General features: G+C 38.5%; 1 protein-coding gene and 1 non-coding gene across 2 annotated transcripts; one reads left to right on the top strand and one right to left on the bottom strand.

Annotated features, from left to right (window-relative positions):
- Positions 1-15,896: 15,896 nt before the first annotated feature.
- LOC145055966 (small nucleolar RNA R71) lies at positions 15,897-16,003 on the bottom strand. Its single transcript, XR_013685508.1, has one exon. It is a non-coding gene; the product is annotated as a small nucleolar RNA R71 (small nucleolar RNA).
- A 1,065-nt stretch (positions 16,004-17,068) lies between these two features.
- LOC145050415 (uncharacterized) lies at positions 17,069-20,695 on the top strand. The gene is made up of 2 exons (XM_078998672.1): positions 17,069-17,754; positions 20,296-20,695. Exons 1-2 carry the CDS (start codon positions 17,069-17,071, stop codon positions 20,693-20,695), a joined length of 1,086 nt encoding a protein of 361 aa, XP_078854798.1.
- The last annotated feature ends 368 nt before the right edge of the window (positions 20,696-21,063 follow it).

Below are 21,063 nucleotides of genomic sequence, written 5' to 3'. Positions count from 1 at the left end.
AGCTATGACTTCATTCGGAAGATACTGGTTGTCAAGGGGATGGAGTCCAACTATGATTTCTATGCGAGAATTTAGGGTAAGTGGATAATTATTAGACGAACTATCTAGATAATTATTTAGAAAACCCTCATTAGTTACATCACCATTTGTGAAGTGCATACCAGCTATGTGTAATCTAAACAGGATAGACCTTCGAATAAGTGACCTTATTTCCAAATTCACACAGAATAGGGGTAAGGCAAAATTACCACTGATTCTAAGTCTATAACATCCTAATTACATGTAGCCTTAGTGTATCCACTTAGCAACTATCAACTTAGTAATGAGGATCCCGTTTTAATTCTCAAGTATAAAGTACTTATAGTAACACCAAATACTCCTATAGTATTTTAAATTTTTATGTTATGTTCTATTGTTCTCATTGTGGTAGGGTTGTTAAGATTTTAGCATTGTTGCGACTACACACTTAAACTTAGGCACATGCTAGTCAACCCTCGGATAATATAGGCGATCAGGCTATATCTTCCCAGTTTTGACCATATGTCTCTAAGCCCACTTGTGTTGCCCAACAATCGTAATTCTTTTGTACTGTCCTAGTGACACTGATTTTAGTATGAATGCAGGCACGTATACTTACTTAAATATTTTAGTATTTAAAGTATAAACTCTAAATCAGAGTATTTTTTTTAATCCCATTGTATTTATAGTTAGTATATCTTTTATGGGTTGATATACTCAATTCACTATAAACAATGCTCTGATACCAATCTGTCACACCCCAAAACCGAGAACGGTGGAAACGTTCTGGGGCGGAGGACGTCATGTATGCATCACAACAAATGTAAAGTAGTAAACAAGCAACAACATCATCCATTGCATTAATAGTATAATTTTAGTTACAAGTGTTTTCTTTCATAGTACAAGACATGATGATAACTTATCAAAAATAAAAGACGAGTCTTGACTGCTCCGTCTTCTCTGAACCTTATATCGACACCTGTCTATTTGTAACCTGAGAATACAAGTTATTTTGAAAGAGTAGATCAGCATTTAAGCTGGTGAGTTCATAAGTATTTAATGTCATTGTTTTGATTAGTTGATATGAAAGACTGGTAAATGAATGATGAAACATTTAGTATAAGTGTGAAAAGCTCTAGAAAATCCCATATTTCCTACTAGTATAAAAGTAGTCTTCTACCAAGACTCGAATGTTTTGAAAGTAGTCTTTTACCTAGACCTGACTGTTTTGAAAGTACGCATCTCTTGAAAATGTGATGGTTTTTCCTTGTTTAACTCTTATTAGCAGCCCCTTAAGTATACCTGAAATGGTATCAACCTAGAACATCCGTAGACTGTTCATTTACCTCTGTTGCTAACAGCCGGGTTTAGGAATAGTTAGTCCCTTATGTATACCCACGATGGTATCAACCTAGAACATCCGTAGATTGTTCATTTACCTCTGTAGCTAGCAGTGGTTGTCAGAATGGTTAGTCCCTCAAAGTATGATGTGGTACTAGGAGATAAAGTCCCAGTCTACCTCGTCGATGATGTGATTGAATCACAAGGTAAAGATAGAAAGGCAAACAATATAACCGTATCTAGACATATAACATGTAATATTAAATTGCCATATAATGTCTATGTAAAAGTATTCATGTATAAGTATTCATGTAAGAGTATTCCTTCATATAACATGTAGTAGTAATTTGCCATATAATGTTTATGTAAAAGTATTCATGTATAAGTATTCATGTAAAAGTATTCCTTCATATAACATGTAGTCTGGACTCATGAATGAACTGACTCTGGTGTAATTTCTTGTAGTAGTGAAAATGTTTTGTTTACTCTAAACTATTCCTATAATAGTTTACTAGAATGTAATTGATGAGTGACCAAGTAGGTTTATACACCATTGATATCTATTTGTATCGGAACTAAATTAACTGATGGAACATTTATGACCATATATGTATACATAATATATAACTAATATTTAAACGACTTTCGGACGAATACCCAATATCCCACCAGACCACATCTCAAGGCGCGAAAAGGAAATAGGGTGGATAGCCTTTCTAAGTCTTTTAAACATTTCTTATATAACTATACATATAAAGACATGCAATTTATAATATAAAAGCATAAAGAAGTTTTGTAAAACCGTTGAAAAGTCTAATAAAGATTTGTGACTTGATGTTAGTTTATAAAATGATTGAAAGAATTTTGTTTGATAAGACAGTTTAAGTACACGTAAAACCATTGTTTGAAAACACCTTTGTAACCGATTTTGAAAGGAAGCTTACAGTATGTAAGACAGTTTGATAACGAGCTTTAATCATGTAAAAACATTTAAGAAAGTCATTTGAAGTAATAGGTTTAGTAAAACTGTTAAACTTGTAGTAAATCCATTTGTATACTAGTTATAAATCACATAAGATTGATTTATTAACAAGAAGTGTCCCAAAACAATCGTATGTTTGTAGTATAAAAGGTGGACACATATACATAAAGTATAAGAGGAGTGGTTGATTTATATATAAATAACAACACTTTTCAATTCCAAAAGATATGATGTTATCGTGATACATTTTGCATACGAAAGTTTCTTTATAATGATTATAAATCACATGCGATTCTATTGATAGAAAGTGTAAAATGAAACCTTATATAACATACGAAAAATCATCGTGTGTTTTACTTGTATTCCCCCCCTTAAAAGCATATAAAAATACTTATAAAACATTTAAAAGTGTGGATTATAGGGGTATGAACTCACCTGAAAGTTTGAAGATAGCGAGATGGAAAACAGGGCAGAGTTTCGTCTCGGGAAACGGATTTTTCTCGGGATTCTCGGGAATCTCGGGAGTAAAATCGACCCTCGGGACTTGAGTAAAAAGGCCAGAGCTTCGGGTTTGAACGGGCACGGAAAACGAGGCAAGATCGAGAGAGAAAAGAGAGAATTGAGCAACTTTTTCGGAAAGCCTCGCATCCTATTTATAGGAAGGCTGAACCGCCTCCGTACGCGGGGCGTACGCTCGTACGCAGCGCGTACGCGTACGTCATGCGTGACCGAAGCCTCGACTGCCTCGGCTTCGGATGGGACGGGTTGCTGGGTACGCGGGTCGGATGGGACGGTGGGTCGGACGGGTCGGAGCTTCGGACGGGTCGGATGGGTCAGATTCTTCGGATATTGGCGACGTGGACGATCCGAAGCCCTTGATCTCAGTACGCGGGGCGTACGAAGGTACGCAGGGCGTACTTCGGCCCTATCCGATGACTCCCCTTCGGATAATACCAGGAGTTTATAATTAAATTTATATTTATTTTAATTAAACTTCTAAAATTCATATCTCCCTCATACGAACTCCGTTTTTGACGTTCTTTATATCCACGCGAAGGTGAGACCAAGATCTACAACTTTCGTTTAGAATCCGTTGGCAAATTCCAAAATTATTTTTATTATTTATTAAATAAAATGACGCGATTAAGGAATTTCTTCTAAAATTCATAACTTTCACATCCGAAGTCAGATTTGGACGTTCTTTTTATGTACGATCATAGCTTGAGGTTGTCTATAACTTTCATTTAGATACATAAGGCTAAAAACTATTGCATCGAAATTTCGCGTTTTACGTTTAATCGTTGATGTCGGTTTTGCCGAGAATCTTTGGTTGGTCATAACTTCTTCGTTATAACTCGGATTTTAGGGTTCTTTATATGCACGAAAACCTTGATACGATTCCTACTACTTTACTTAATCCAAACAAGATTTTAGGAAAGTTATATTTTGACCTAAATTTGATTTGCGTCCCAACATATCGTCTTGAAATATCGGGTTGTCACACTTGTTCTTGTTTGATATGTGGTATATTAGGGGAACTCACTTACCTTTGTGCTTATGGTTTTATGCTTATGTTCAAGTACCTCTGGTTCCAAGAGGAAGGGCTCGATGTGATTGCATCGCATCCACAGTGTTCCACATTCTATGACTGGTTTTGTATTCTGATAACTATTTGATACCTTTTACACTTAATCTGGATTTTTGGAATGAATGAATGGTTGTTTTGGGTTGACTTAAAGAAAAAATTTTCTTAGTATTTTTGGGATGTTACAAATAATGTCCATGAAAGTAACTATACACTCACTTGATATATGATATAGGTAGAAGACTCACGGGAAAGTCAACTCTTTGACTGGCACTTTCGATTTCCCTTTAAAACTACCTAAATACAAATATTACTATGCCTTAGTGTTCCTTCATATTTATAAAGTTAAATCATTATAATGTTTTTTCAGATTTTTCAATAATATCAAAAGAAATACTGACGTATAGTTGATCAGATATAACCAGGTAAGATCGTATCAGAGGTAGGATCCGTTTGGTGTATAAAGATATATTGTTTGGAAAATCCACTTGAAACACCTCACTTATCTAGACTTATCATCATTCCCGTAAGAAGGTCGGTCAGGATAATGGTTGCTATTACTAATAGATCTTATTTATAAGTTCATTATAACAATTATAAACATAAATATACGTTATACTAAAAGCACGGTAAGCATAACTCAACTTATTATTCGGCGAAAAACTGGATATTATGTGGGCAAAACTTCGAAACCAAAGCTCTATTTCTTAGGGCTCTTTGGCTCTCCAGAGTTTCACTACTAAAACCTAAGAACTACTAGATTGGACTGCCATTATGCCTATTATGTTAACTGATAGTGAAGCATGTCGGTGATTAGTAATCTTCAGCAGTATCGGAGACAAGATCGCTTGATTATGTAGTGTTTGGTTATCGTTGTTAATGATGGAATGCTGCTTGCTTTGTGCTTTGGGAAACCTTCACTTAGTCATATTAGCTATTAAGGGTATACGATAAGTTGTATACCACATTTATTAAACAATCTTACGATGTTATGTTAAACACTATTGCACATCTCTTGTTTCAGTCCAACTGTTGTAGTGTGAGACCTCACAATCGAAGGATTGTTTAACATTTGTAGTATGTAATTGTACTCATGAATTATCTATGGGACATCGCTGGAAGTCTACTTTACAGCTTATAGCAGAGACATGGAGGGGGAGCAAAATCCTAGTGGAGTCTAGGAATATACAATAGCTTGTTGTGTGTGTGCTGTTTAGCAGGGTTTTTGGAAATTTATTAAGGAGGTGACTTAGAGGATTCATGATAATTATTGAGGAAGGTACACATAGGTGTGGAAGGTAGTATTGGGCTCATACTATTGAAAGCACAAAACCTGGACCCGAGTCAAGGAAAGTTGTGATAATTCTAAGAAACTTATAGAGTGTGAGATTCTTCGTGTGTATTCTGATTGTTTGCATCTTTTATTTCAGTATGGTGATGGCATGTGGTGGAGCGGGAGGTTCAAGATCTGGTTCCAGTTTGGGCTCTGGTGCCGAACTGATTGATGAGGACTACGCGATCTTATCGCGTTAGAGATTACACAAGGTAACCTTGATGCGGCTCATGTGATGTTCGGGAAGATCAATGAAGGGATTGTTAAGATGATAGAGTATCGCTTTCAGACCTTTCAAGCTTAGTAGTCCTTCGGACAGTACAGAGCCCGTACCCTCACTTTTAAGGCTTTCCGAGGATGTGGGGCACCAAAGCTCTCCAGGGTAAAAGACCCCTTAGCGCCAAGCGATGGATAGTTGATATGGAGTGTGCCTAGATGACGAGCTTCTTCCCCGTGGGGTCGAAAGTAAGGCTTACTGTAGGATGTTTGAAGGAGCGAGCTCGTGACTGGTGGGATGAGGTTGGTATGCTCTAGGAGCACTAGCTATTGATAATATGACATTGCCTGATTTTGTGAGCAGATTTCGAGTAGAGTTTGCACCGGCCGTGGAGGTGCAACAATTGTCGAGGGAGTTCCAGGACTTGTGCCAGACACCTAAGACTATGGTAGAGATCACTGCCGAGTTTAGAGAGAGACAGAGAGTGAGAGAGAGCTATATTGGTTCCACATTATGCTGCAGGCAAGGAGATGAAGACGAATTGGTACCACGATAAGCTAAGAGAGGATATCAGGGAGTTTTCTAGTTTCTTAGCTTGTTGGAAATTGAATAATATGATATCCAGAGCCCTGGAGAGGGAGATTGACTTGGATCGTTTCTAGAAGAAGAAGACAGAGCAAATGTAGATGGTTAAGGGTCCTACGAAGAGACCCAAGACTTATGATCAACGATCTAGAGGCCAGTCGGGTCGGGGCCGATATGGAATATGTGGGGGAGTGCATGATGGGATTTGATGAAAGAAGGGTGATATATGCTTTAAGTGCAGCAAGACTAGGCATCGGGGGGTTTGGTTTGCTTCCATTGTAATTAGACGGGCCATAAGAAGGCCGATTGCTCAAGGTTGTCAAGAGGAGCGGTAGCAACACCCACTCCAGCTACATTGAGGATCACGGATGATCGTGAGGGAAAGGTGGTGGCCCCTGTGGTGAAGAGCAGGGCTTCTCATCTATTAGCCGAGGAGGCGTGAGTGACTCCTGATGTGGTTACAGGTATGTTTTCTATTTATTACTCAATTTAATTACTGTTTATGCTTATGTTTCATGTTGGGATGTTTAGGGACATTCTTTGTGAATGAAATGCCTACTCTAGTTCTTTTCTATTCGGGTGCTACCTGTTCTTTTGTGTCTCTTGCGCTCAAAAAGAGGTTTGATGTTGCTCTTAGTGAGCTAGATTTTCCCTTGGAGGTTGATATTGTTGACGATCGTCCAATGAGAGTATCGACGGTTCATCGGAGTTGTATTCTAAAGCATTTTCGAGAGAGTTACCCGATCGACTTGGTTCCTATTCCTTTGCACGAGAGCAAGGTTATCGTGGGGATGGAATTGTTGAGCCCTAATGGGGCAATGATTGACTGCGAGCATTAGTTAGTGCGGGTTCGAACCCCAAGTTGGAGTGAACTAGCGATTCATAGCGAGGATGCTCAGCATGGACCAACTATCTATTCAACTGTGAGAGCTAGGATGTATCTTCAGCATGGTTGTTCTTGTCTTATGGCTTATGTGTTGGATACTTGGGAGGAGGGAAAGGAGACAGGCGATGATGTCAGTCGTCCGGGAGTATCCCGATATTTTACCTGAGGATTTTCCTGGAGTGCCTCCGAAGAGGCAAGTCAATTTCCGGATTGATATGGTTCCAGGCATGGATTTGATAGCCAAGGCTCCCTATCTGTTAGCACCACCTGATATGCAGGAGTTGTCTACATAGCTACATGATCTATTAGAAAGGGTGTTTATTAGTTAGCACCATTTGGGGAGCACCGATTTTGTTTGGAAAGAAGAAGGATGGTTCTCACAGGATGTGCATCGATTACCGAGAGTTGAACAAGTTAACGGTGAATAACCATTATTCACTCCCGAGGATTGATGATTTGTTCAATCAGCTGCAAGGTGCATGTTGTTTTCCAAGATTGATTTGCGTTCAGGTTATCATCACATGAGAATTTGGGATGAGGACATTCATAATACAAAACTCGTTAGGGTCATTATGAGTTCGTGGTGATGTGTTTCGGGCTCACCAATGCACCATCGGCGTTCATGGCTCTCATGAACAGGGTTTGTAGGTCGATGTTGGATCGATCGGTGATCGTCTTCATTGATGATATCTTGGTCTATTCTAATACCAAGGAGTAGCATGAGGATCACTTGCGAGAGGTTTTGGAGACTTTGAGGAGGGATATGCTTTATGAAAAATTCTCCAAATGCAAGTTCTGGTTGCGTGGGGTGTAGTTCTTGGGGCATCTTGTCAATCAGTGTCACACCCCCGAACCAGACGACGGAAACGTCTGAGGGCTCGCATGACTTAAATTGAATATCATCACAATGAATATACATGAATCATAACATAAACATCACCATGCATCAATATATTACAACTGACACTGTTCATATCAAGTACATTGTTTTAACATTACAAATCCACACATAAATTGTTTGGTAGTTTTCAAAAGCAAAACACACTGATATACTTGGCACTTATTCCTCATCTTACCTGTTACCTGAGAATACAAGTTATTTTGAAAACGGTCAACATATGGAATGTTGGTGAGTTCATAAGCATGTTTGGTATGAAAATGTTTTGTGTAGTTTGAACGAAAAGGACCCAGAAAATCCGATATTTTCTGAAAAGACCATTGTTTATAAAAAAAGATTGAAGATCCGTAAATATATGCATGATGATTTCAAAACATGTATAACTGAAAAACTTTGTATTAACGTACAAGAGAAAATGTTGAACTTCCTAGGAAAACCCGATGTTTTCCAAAATAAACATATCTTATAACGGTTTGAATGGTTACTCATCACGTGAATGATTTTGAATTAGCTTGTTTACTTGGTTTACATTGGATTTATTTATGTGAGTCGTTATAACCATGCATGATAATGACTAGTTCGTCTGTCTTGGCACTCTGGTGAATGCCAGAATTGATCTTAAGATTTTGTCACCCTAGACTGGCCGAGTCTAACTGTAGCGAACAACTGAGGTGTGGGGGAGTCACTCCCGTATAGATCTATACAAACTACGACCGACACACGTTGGTGCCACCCGTTATTACTCACTAAATCCAAAATTGACTTTGATTACTATTGTTTATCAACCTGCATTTGTTTACTTTGATTACGCATAAGCCTAAAAAACGAGAAGAATGGGAAATACAAAGCCATACTACTTTCGTGAGTTATTTTAGGCTGTTGGGTATTCGAAGGACACGTTGGCCCAATTCACATTTGATTACTTGGACCTTACTAGCAATGCTAAAGGGGCCACTAAGGCCCAATAGCACTTAGAAGCCATTGAGGGTCCCTTAAATATGAAATTGGGTCATAGATGGCCCAATAATATTTATAATTACCCCTTGGGCCCAAAATCATGTTAATGGGTCACAAAGGCCCAATAAGCATGTATGGAACTTTCAAGCCCAAAGAATTTAATGTTTACTTGTTGTGGGTATAGTAAAGTTGTCGGAATGTTAATTGAACAATTGTTAAATTTGTATCGATACGAGTCCGATATTCGGAATTTATGTATATTCATCTTGCCATTTGTCATAAGTTGTGGTTTGGTATTTTTGACCCAAATATCTTAATATAATTCACTCAAAATATTGGTTTGACCATTTCAGCCCTTCTTGGATAAGAATGACAATTTAGCCCCTTATATATATAAAAAAAGACATTTTAGGCCCTAAAACCATTTTCTTGTCATTTTTGACCCGTAGACTTTGTTTAAGTGGTGTGTTTAGCTCAAAATCTACTTTTATCAGTTTCAGCCCTTCCAGAAAAGTATTTTACGGCTAAAGTCCAAACTTTTTGCAACTTTTACAATTTTGGCCCAAAATCCAAAAACTTTACATTTTTTTATCCTTTTTGGTAAAGAAATTATTTTAACCCCTGAAATGATTTTGTTTACCCTTTTTATCCCCTGTTTTGAGAAAATTTTCATTTTAGCCCTTTGAAAATCAGATTTTTCGTAACCTTGGGCTTAATGGGCCGAAAAGCCCAAAAATTGGCCCATTGAGCTATTATTTACATTTCAAGTCCTTTGAAGAGCATAATTGTCACAAAAACATTTATTTTAACTGTTTTGACTCTTTTTCCCCTTAAGAAAACCGTGAATAGCAACCTTTCCACCAAGTTTTGTTTATTTGACAATTTAAGCCCCAAAAATTTGCTTTATGTTACAATGTGTCTATTTTAAATCTTAGAGGGTATTTTTCTTGACTTGTTTAGTGTGGTATAACTTAGATCATGTTTGTTTTACTTCCTATGCCATAGATCTCGAGATTTCTGCTCTTTTTGTTGCATATTTACCACATAAACACATACAATCACACATACATGCATAAAATCATACATAGCATTAACATACACATAGATCTACACATTTTACTTGTATTCTCCCCCATAAAACTTGTAAAAACCGAAAAGAGAGGGGTATGAACTCACCTTGAGTTTGTGGTTTCGGTTTTGATGAAGAATAGAAGAAGTTTGATGCTATTCTCGACCTAGCAAGCTTCTTGGAGGATTTTTGACTTAGATGTGTTCTAAGAGGCAAGATCACGAATTTTGTATGAGATAAGGGAGATTGTTAATGAAATGAAGAAGATATGTTATGAATCAAAGCAATAACTTACCAAGGATGTGAGCTACTTGATGAAAATCCTTAGATTTCTAGCCAAATTTTCGAGATCTTCAAAGAAGAAGAGGATGATCTTGAGAGTGGTTTAGAGAGAATTTGTGAGGTGTGTGTGTGTGTGTGTGTGTGTGCTTGGTGTCCTCGGTCGAGGGGGAAGAGAGAGGGTGAGATGACTAGTCTAGATACATGTTGGTGTTGGATTAGTGTCTAAGTCCATAACTATTTTGGTATGTACTTGACCCGATGGTGCATGGTCCTTTTGGGTTGCCTTCACCAAAGCAACTTGATAGGATGAATTATGGAGAGAAAGGATTAAATATGATTTATTAATATATTATGGGAATAATATATTAAAGGAGAAATCATATTGTTTAATTAATATTAGTCAATAATTAATTGGTAATTAGTTTTGTGACTAAAAGAGATTAATTAAACTTAAGGGACTGGAATTGTAATTATAAGATAATTGCAATTGGGCCATGGATTGCCTTATATTATAAGGATGGACGAATTCTATGGTGAAACCCATTAGAAATCGTCCAAGGCCTTTAAGGAAAGGAGTCCATGGGTTGTTTAGGGCTTAAACATCCAAATTAGGGTTTCCTTATTAGATAACCCTAATAGCCTCACTATATATAGAGCCCTTATGCCCCAAAAACGTGGACAAGCTTCCTTCTAGGGTTAATACACGTTTTGGGCAGCCTCCATCCTCTCTCCTCTTCATCCTCTTGCATTTGGTGTTTGTGAACCATTAGAGGAGTGACATTTGTGACTCTAAGCTTTCTAAAGTCAATACAAGAAAGATTTGGGATTGTTTTTGCTACATAACAATCAAGGTAATAACTTAAACCCATTCTTATGTTAATATGATTACTTGTATGCTAGAATTAGGGTTTATAGTCTTGGATAACTTGCATGTACAATAGAGAAACCTAGATCCAAGCATTAGGGTTTGTATGAGCACATAGGATGTTCTTATGGCCAAAACCCATCAGTGGTATCAGAGCCTAGATTGGTTTCTATTGTATTGATGCCTTGTATGTTGAAAAAATTCGATTTTTGTGGTTCTGCATGATGGACTCGGCAAGTCCCACTGTGGACTCGGCGAGTCCATGGGGGTACTCGGCGAGTTCGAGCGTCAGATGGAGCTATTTTCGGGATTTCTTGCTGTTTATCTTTGAAACACTTGCCTTTATCATATTAGATCAATATAAACCCGATTTTATGATATATATGAGTATATTCTTGATCGAATTGAAGATATTTATCAACTAATAAAATATTGACCTTCCGGTCCATACCATACTACTCATAACATACATAGCACATACATATCATATAACAACATACATCGCATTCTACTCGTAGCACATAAGACCTTCCGGTCACACATAATTACCACTCTAGGTAAAGTATACTGAGAAGACTCACCTCGTATAAAGTCGGATAAACTCTCATGCTCGAATATCCCGACCTAGCCTCCTCCTATCAATAGGATAACATATCTAATCAAAATCCTCTCATGTTCTCATCTCTAATAATGGGTAGAAGACCATTCTACCCTTCTCTGACCTCTCTTGAATCAGGTTGACCAAAACCCCAAGGTCAACTGAAGTCAACTAAAGTCAACGATCAAACTTTGACCAAACTCGTCGAGTGCACATGGGTGACTCGGCGAGTCCACGTGTGTCCTCTGGATCCTTCTAAAGTCTCACTCGACTCATCGTGTGAACCTTCCACTCGACGGGTTACCACTGATCATGAATCGCGGGGCAACCCGATTTGACTCGTCGAGTTCCCTTATGGACTCGGCGAGTTTCCTCCATGGCAACACTCATTCGACCTTCTGAGGTCAGATCTGTTTCTCTAACTTATAGATCTGGTCTTCTAGCACCCAAAAGTTACATAAAGGTCTGAACTTGAGGCTCATGCATGGTGTATTTTGCTCTATACATCATTATGACTTCATTGAAACTTCATAGCTTCAAAGTTCCAAGGTTACTCCTTCATAGCCGCCTACTTTCAGGTTCTCTGGACCTCACAAGGTCCAGATCTACAAAATAACTCGAAAAAGGGTTTGGATGTACCCAAAACCCCATCAATAAGGTGATACAAGCCCTAACTTAACCACCAAAGGAAAACTACTCAAACACAAGGGAGACAAGAGCTTGTACCGGATCTGAAGCTTGAAATGGAGATGAAACTAATCCACCAACTCTCCTCTGAGATCCTTGCAACACCCTTGACCTTCTTCTCAAAGAAATGACCTCCAATTAGCCTCTCTCTCCTCTTTAGCTCACAAATAACTCTAGGGTTTCTCTCAAGGGACGAAGACACTGATGGGAAGGGGCCAAGGAAGCTATAAGTGCCTTTAAATAGGCCCATGCCCGAGAGAATTAGGGTTTCTGCTAACAGCGCTGACTCGGCGAGTCCATTCATTTTCTATGTCACCAAGCCGCGATCCTACTCAACGAGTTAAGGCGCCAACTCGTCGAGTTACTCCTCATAACTTCGAAATTAAATACTCATTTTATCATACCTAGAAATCCGGATGTTACATTATTGATTTATTATCTGATTAATAAATAGCTATAAATGATTCATTAATATATTATGATAATAACATATTAATTAGAAATAGTATATTTTATTAAGAATTAATCAGAAAATAAGGATAATTAATTTTCGGATTAATTGGATTAATTAAAACTGCAGGGACTAAAGATGTAATTTTTCAATAGTTGAGCAAAAGAGGAATTCTAGAATAATCTTAGGTTCCTTAGGGTCTCTGGAATATTCGATATAGATAGTATGGATAATAAGGAAAGTAGATAATTATAAGATTGGTTAATTACCTAATTTGAAATAATAGTATTATATTCAAATTAAGGTTATTTAGGGCTTTTCTACCAGCTATAAATAAGCATCCTAACATTGTGATTTTCGAACATCACTTCTCTCTATAGCATAGCCGAAATTATACCTCCCCTATCCTCTATCTTCAAGTTTCCTAGTCATTAAGGTTTGGGTGTGAACCATTAGAGGCATGTTATTTTTGGTTATTGCTTCCAAGAGCTTTCGAAGAAGGTTTTGATTAGTTATTTACAACAATAACTATAAGGTATATAAACCCTAACCTTTTATGTATTTCGAAATTTCCAGGGTTTCCATAGGGTTCTTTTTTATGTTCATAGTTTATAGCTTTCAATAATGAACACATAGATTTTATTAGGTTGTATGTGAATGTTAGGGTTAAGTATGAATTTTGTAACCTATAAAACCCATCATAAACATCCACAAAAATAGTGAAAAGTAGATAGATCCTTGTTTTGTCCCAAAAATGCAAAATGCATGTAAAATTAGATCACTATGCAATGCAATGCTATGAATGATATGTGCATAATTAGTTAATTATTTAGTACATATTCTTAATCATTTTTAATTAATTATGTGAATAATGTGGACAAAAGGTACTTAAAATGTTTTGAATTTTGTTTTCAGTCCAGAAGATATGCTTGGAAGTAAAAGGAAGCAAGGAGAAGCAATTGAAGATCAAAGAATGAAAATAAGAGACAAAAGACCATTTACTCGGCGAGTAGATGACTTTACTCGGCGAGTACACGTGAATGTTTCAGAAGATAGCTACGATTCCTGATCCAAGACGGATAACTATACACCTACTCGGCGAGTAGGACATATATACTCGCCGAGTACCCCCTGTTTTGAGATATCTATAAAAATCGAACCTTTATCCGAATGGAAGACATTCCTGGCGATTTTTGAAGGTCAAGCTGCGATTAAGAGCCCAAAAGGACGCTGAGGAACCCTAAGCTTCAATCTTTTGAAGAATTCAAGCAATTAGGTTAATCCTACCACTTAGATTTAAGAATTGAATATGTTTGATCTAGAAAACCTTGTTTTTATGTTTGTTTCTACTGCAACTATGAACTAATTTCGTTTTTGTTTCTGTTTGGGGAATACCAAGGAACTCCTATGGTTTAACTATTAGTTTTTGTTTGATTGTTTATTGGTGATTTATTAAATTAAGTTTGTTAAAGAACCTTATGCATTAATCACTACTATTTTCTGTTAATTGGAAGACAATTAGGCTGCATGAACATCTCTTAGTTGTTAACCTCATATGTCTATGTGAACACTAAACCATATGCTTAGAAGTAATGATTATGAAACTAAGATTAATAAGACAATAGGAAGATTAATGTGTGAGCTTGTTTGAGAAACCATCAAACAAGAGGTTAATTGAATTAATAACTTAATTGACCATTACAAATCTTATTTAATCCAAGTCATTAATCTAGGGAATTAATTAGTTTAAACACTTGATCACCGCTTAAATTAGTTAATTGTCTAAGGGTTAGGAGTAATGAACATGAACCTAACCATTATAATTGGTAACCAATAGCAATTAATCTATCATAAATACAAATAACCATAGGAGTGAATTGGTTGAACCTAAATAGAAACATCTTTATCAAACTTGGTGAATAGTTGTTGCTTTAGTTATTTAGTTAATTTAGTGTGCCTAAGTTTCTAGTCTTGCAAAACTAGAAGAAAACCCCCTTTACTTTTATTAGTTGTTTAGTTAAAATTAGTTATTAGTTTAATTTCCCGTTCCCTGAGTTCGACACCTTACTTACTAATCTATACCACTAAAAGACAGGTTCACTGCCTTTGTGTGTTAAATTTATTAATTAAAGGTAGGGATAAAACAAGTGCATTTTACACACATCAAGTTTTTGGCGCCGTTGCCGGGGAACGGTTCTAAATAATTAATCTAATTCCTAATTTTTTCGATCCTTTGTGTGAGTTTACTTGCATAAAGTTCATTTATTGCAATTTAGTAATTAGTAATTAGGTTTTAGCATCTTTTTAGTTTAGTATTAAATTTAGAATTTTTTTCAAAATATCACTGATACTCGCCGAGTGCAATCGCACCGACTCGGCGAGTAGCAGTTTATTTAGCAGTAAATTTTAATTTTTTTTAGTTCATTTTTTTGTTCTTTTTACGCTTTTATTCTGTTTATTTCAGGACTTTCATGACCAGAGGATCAAACACCCCGCTGGTACCCCCTTTTGAAGATCCCGAAACCGCATTGAAAAGAAACAAGGGAAAGGACGTGGATAGTTCAAGTACACCAAAGAAATCACCCTTGTCCAACTTGAAGACTGTTTTTGGGAAAAAGAAGAGCAGCAAATCAGGAGCATCCAACGCTTCCTTAGTAATCGACGAACCGGCTAAGGAAGATATCGAGTACGAGACCGAAGAAGAAGAGGACCCGACATACGAGCACGAAACCGAATCCGAGGAAGAGTTAGCTATCACAATGGCTAACATTGATGAAATCCCCATGGGAGAATGGAAGAAGAGGATGCGAGACGACACTGGCCCGGGACTTGTGCAACCCGCAATTCCCGCAACTGCTACCTTCGAGCTAAAGGGTTATATCCTAGCTTTACTTAAGGAAATACCCTTTTATGGAAAAGACCATGAAGATGCCTACAAACATTTGGATGAAGTCAATGATGTAGCTGATTACTTCAATGTTCCAAATGTGCCCCGCGAGACTCAACTACTTCGTATGCTTCCGGTGACATTCAAAGGTGCTGCAAAAGACTGGCTCAAGTCACTTCCCCCGGATCAGTCACCACTTGGGCCAAGATGAAAGAAGAATTCGTTGATCACTTCTGCCCACCTTCCAAGATAGCCAAGTTGAAGAAGGCCATTGCTAACTTTGAACAACAAGCTGGAGAGTCTGTATATGAAGCTTGGGAAAGGTACAAGAGCTTACTAAGAAACTGCCCACACCATGACCTTAACAACCAGCAAGAAGTGTCCATATTCTATGATGGAGTCAATGTCACAACCAGGCAGTTACTAGACTTGCAAGGCCTGCTCACAAAGAAGCCACCCCCGGTGATCAAAGAATTGATTGAAGAATTCTCTAAACACTCTAGAGAATACCACAACCCTAGGCATGATGTCACTAGGGGAGCTGCCTATGCAGCTACTGAAGACTTATCCGCGGTCATGGCTATGCTAAAAACCATGGATAGGAGGATGGATAAAATGGATCAAACAATCCATGCTATTCGGGTGGGTTGTGAAAACTGCAATGGGCCTCACCTCACTAGAGATTGTGATTTAGATGAAAATGGCAACAAGAAGGCGCAAGTGTGTTACTCAAGTGGAGACCGATATGATGAAGACTGGCGAAAACAAAAGAAAGATTGGCTCCCTTATGAAGAGTACAAGAAAGCCAAGGAGGAAAGGTTTAGGCAAAAAGGGAGAGGGTTCTACCAAAAGGAGGAACCGGTGAAAGAAAGGAAGCCAAGCTTGGAAGAAATGCTCACAAAATTTGTAGCTGCTTCAGAAAAAAGACATAGTGACCATGATGCTGCAATTCAAGAAACAAGAACCATGCTAAGGAACCAGCAAGCATCTATTCACAATATAGAGACACAACTTGGGCAACTTGCTCAACAAATCAACCAAAGGTCACCGGGAGAACTTCCTAGCAAAACTGAAAATAACCCACGAGGCGCGCAAATAAACATTGTCACAACAAGAAGTGGGAAGATAATCACCCCCTGGCACCTATTCAGACTGAGCCATCCAAGAAATCACAGAAGGAGGAGGCAGAAAAGCAAGCAGAAAACCAAGAAACACACTCTGACAGTCCTACTCGCCGAGTACCACGTATGGACTCGGCGAGTACATCTCAAAATCCCACTGCACAGATTCCTAAAAAACTTTACCAGCCTCCCATGCCATACCCAACCCGAGCTAAGAAGGAGAAGCAGGAAGAAGAGTATCAGAAGTTTCTAGATCACATCAAGACTCTTCAAATCAATATACCCTTCATTGCAGCCGTCATGTAAATGCCCAAGTATGCAAAATTCCTCAAGGAACTTCTCACCAATAGAAAGAAGATGGAAGAAGTGAAGAAGGTAGTACTCAATGAAAACTGCTCAGCTGCTATGCTAAATAAGCTACCAAAGAAGAAAGGTGACCCGGGGAGCTTGACCTTACCTTGCCAATTTGGCAACTTGACCATCATTCATGCCTTGGCCGATTCGGGAGCAAGTGTGAATCTAATGCCATATTCATTCTTTAAGAAGTTGGATCTCCCGGAACCAAGGCCAATTCGCATGGCAATACACTTGGCCAACAAAACAGTCACCTTCCCAAAAGGCATATGCGAAGACATACTAGTCAAGGTGGACAAATTCGTCTTTCCCGCTGATTTTATTATTCTAGACATGGAGGCGGATCCACAAGTGCCAATTATCCTTGGAAGACCTTTCCTCAACACGGCAAGTGCTATAGTAGACATGAGAGACTTAAAGCTCACATTGCGGGTCGGGGACGATTCAGTAACATTCGGGGTGGACCAAGCTATGAAGTATTCTAGGAGCTGTGACGACACGACATTCTCAATCGACATGCTTGATGAACTATTGGAGGAAGACATACCTGAAGATTCCAACAAGTTTGCAGCTTTAGATGAAGCATTTGATCCAGAAAAAGATCTATTAGAAATTGAAAAACTGTTGGAAGAAGCGGAGTATGAAGAACTAATGAAGCAATCTGACAGCCCTACTCGCCGAGTAGGACCGATCTACTCGCCGAGTATATCTGAAGAAAAGTCAGAATTCGTGAATGCAGCCACAAACTCGCCGAGTACCCCACCTGCACTCGGCGAGTCCAACAGTCAGAGCCAAAAATCGGAACTGAAAACCTTACCAGATCATTTGGAGTATGCTTTTCTCGAAGAAGGCAACCAAAAGCCAGTAATTATAGCCTCTGACCTGACCAATTCTGAAAAAGAAGAACTCGTGCAAGTATTAAAGAGGCGGAAACGGGCCATAGCATGGAGCATCACCGACATCAAGGGAATAAGTCCATCCTATTGCTCCCACAAGATCAACCTGGAAGAAGGAGCAAAGCCGGTTGTACAACACCAAAGAAGACTGAACCCGAATATGCAAGAAGTAGTCAAGAAGGAAGTGGTCAAGCTCTTAGATGCGGGAATTATATATTCCATTTCCGACAGTCCATGGGTGAGTCCGGTCCAAGTGGTGCCCAAGAAAGGAGGGATGACGGTCATAACCAATGAAAATAACGAACTAATTCCGACACGAACGGTAACCGGTTGGAGAGTGTGCATCGATTATCGAAAGCTAAACGATGCCACTCGTAAAGACCATTTTCCTTACCTTTTATTGATCAAATGCTTGAGAGATTATCGGGCCATAGCTATTATTGTTTTCTAGATGGATTTTCGGGGTATTTTCAAATACCCATAGACCCAATGGACCAAGAAAAGACCACATATGGTGCATGACAGCTATATTCCACGATATGGTGGAAAAATTCATGGAAGTTTTTATGGACGACTTTTCCGTTTTTGGATCTTCTTTCCATGATTGTCTCACTAATCTTGACTTAATGCTTGCTAGGTGTGAAAAAAACCGACTTGGTGCTCAATTAGGAGAAATGTCATTTTATGGTCAAGGAGGGTATAGTGTTGGGCCACAAGATTTCCAAAATGGGAATTGAAGTGGATAGGGCAAAGATAGACACTATTTCCAAATTACCCCCACCAACCAATGTGAAGAGCATTAGGAGTTTTCTAGGACACACGGGTTTTTACCGGCGTTTCATAAAAGATTTTTCCAAAATAACTAGACCTCTAACACAACTACTACTAAAAGATGCACCATTTAATTTCACTAAAGAGTGTTTAGAGGCATTTGAATTTTTAAAGGAAAAACTAACTAATGCCCCGATCATCATTGCACCAAATTGGAACTTACCTTTTGAGATTATGTGTGATGCTAGTGACTATGCATTAGGAGCTGTCCTTGGTCAAAGGGTTGATAAGCACTTTCAACCCATATATTATGCTAGCAAGACCCTAAACCCAGCCCAAGAAAATTACACCACCACGGAAAAAGAATTACTAGCTGTGGTATATGCCTTTGACAAATTCCGCCCTTATTTGGTTTTATCTAAAACTACTGTTTTTACTGACCACGGAAAAAGAATTACTAGCTGTAGCTATCAAGTATTTGTTTTCCAAACAGGATGCCAAGCCAAGACTAATACGATGGGTGCTACTTCTTCAAGAATTTGACATAGAGATACCAGACAAGAAGGGAATGGAGAATATGGCAGCCGACCACTTGTCAAGGCTTGAGAACCCGCAATTGCACGAAGATAAAGTTGGAGACGACTTCCCGGACGAGTACATCATGGTGACAGTGGGAGAAGAGCCATGGTTCGCGGACATAGCTAATTATTTAGCTACAAAATACATCCCGAAAGACTTTAGCAGCCAACAAAAGAAGAAATTTTTTGCTGAAATAAAATATTACTTTTGGGATGATCCATACCTCTTCCGAAGCTGTGCGGATGGAATCATAAGAAGATGCATATTCGGGAAGGAAAGCCGGAAAATACTAGAGCATTGTCATAGCAGGCCCACGGGTGGACATCATGGAGCACACTACACGGCGAAGAAGATCTTTGACATTGGGTTTTATTGGCCAACAATTTTTAAAGATGCAACCCAATTTGTCAAAGAATGTGATGCTTGTCAAAGAGTGGGAAATATTTCATCTCGAAATGAAATGTCACAACATAGTATCCAAGTGTGCGAGGTGTTTGATGTGTGGGGAATTGACTTCATGGGACCTTTTCCTTTGTCCAAAGGGAACAAGTACATACTGGTAGCGGTCGATTATGTATCTAAGTGGGCGGAAGCACAAGCATTACCAACAAATGACGGACGGGTGGTAGTACGGTTTTTAAAGAAACTATTCTCACGATTTGGAGTCCCGAAAGCCCTTATTAGTGACCGAGGCACACATTTCGCCAATGATCAATTGGAAAAGGTGTTAAAGAAGTATGGGGTCACCCATAAGTTTTCCACATCATACCATCCACAAACTAGTGGACAAACCGAAGTGACAAATCGAGCCTTAAAGCGAATTTTGGAGAAATCGGTGGGGAGCAATCGCAAAGAATGGTCGGATAAGCTAGATGATGCACTTTGGGCCTTTCGTACAGCTTTCAAAACACCTATTGGTACCACACCATATAGGTTAGTTTATGGGAAGCAATGCCATTTACCGGTGGAGTTAGAACACAAGGCGTTTTGGGCATTAAAGAGTTGTAACTTCAACATGGATGAACTAAAGAGCAACCGGTTAATGAAAATGAATGCTCTTGAAGAACTAAGGAATGATGCATACTCCAGCTCATGGCTATATAAAGAGAAGACTAAGAAGTGGCATGAAAAGAGGATCAAAGATAAACAAATTCATGAAGGTCAAAAAGTGTTGCTCTTCAACTCAAGACTAAAGCTTTTCTCGGGAAAACTCAAGTCAAGGTGGGATGGGCCTTTTGTAGTGAAGACGGTGTTTCCACATGGTGCCATAGAGCTATTATCAAGAGATGGAACGCCTTTCAAGGTCAATGGTCATAGGGTTAAAAAAATATGAAGAAGGAGTCCCCCGTAATGAAGGAATGGAAGAATTGTTGTTGCTGGAAAAGAATGCAGCCACGTAGAAGAGAAGGAGTCCAGCTAATGACTCCCTAAAAAGAAGCGCTTCTCGGGAGGCAACCCGAGTTTCAAGTTTGCATTTTCTTTCCTTTTCTTTTCCTTCATTTTTCTTTCTTTTCTTCATTTATTTTGAGAACATAACTGCTTGAGGACAAGCAATGCTTAGAGTGTGGGTGGAAGGTTTAAAAAAGAAGAAAATACATAAATTCTTTAAAATTGTCACAAAAATTTTCAATCTGTAAGGTTTACTCGCCGAGTAGGACCGTATACTCGGTGAGTATCTACCCGAGTAACCCGATAAAACGC

Source organism: Lactuca serriola, chromosome 5 (genome assembly GCF_051521515.1).
Source record: "Lactuca serriola cultivar US96UC23 chromosome 5, Lser_US96UC23_V15, whole genome shotgun sequence".
NCBI lineage: Eukaryota > Viridiplantae > Streptophyta > Magnoliopsida > Asterales > Asteraceae > Lactuca > Lactuca serriola.
This window is presented reverse-complemented; position numbering and strand designations above follow the sequence as displayed.

Excerpts from the sequence above, each read along its gene's own strand:
- LOC145050415 (XM_078998672.1), top strand. The coding sequence starts at position 17,069 with ATGCCCAAGTATGCAAAATTCCTCAAGGAACTTCTCACCAATAGAAAG. Across the intron at positions 17,755-20,295 it reads AAACTGTTGGAAGAAGCGGA|GTTAGTTTATGGGAAGCAAT; the intron begins GTATGAAGAACT and ends CACACCATATAG.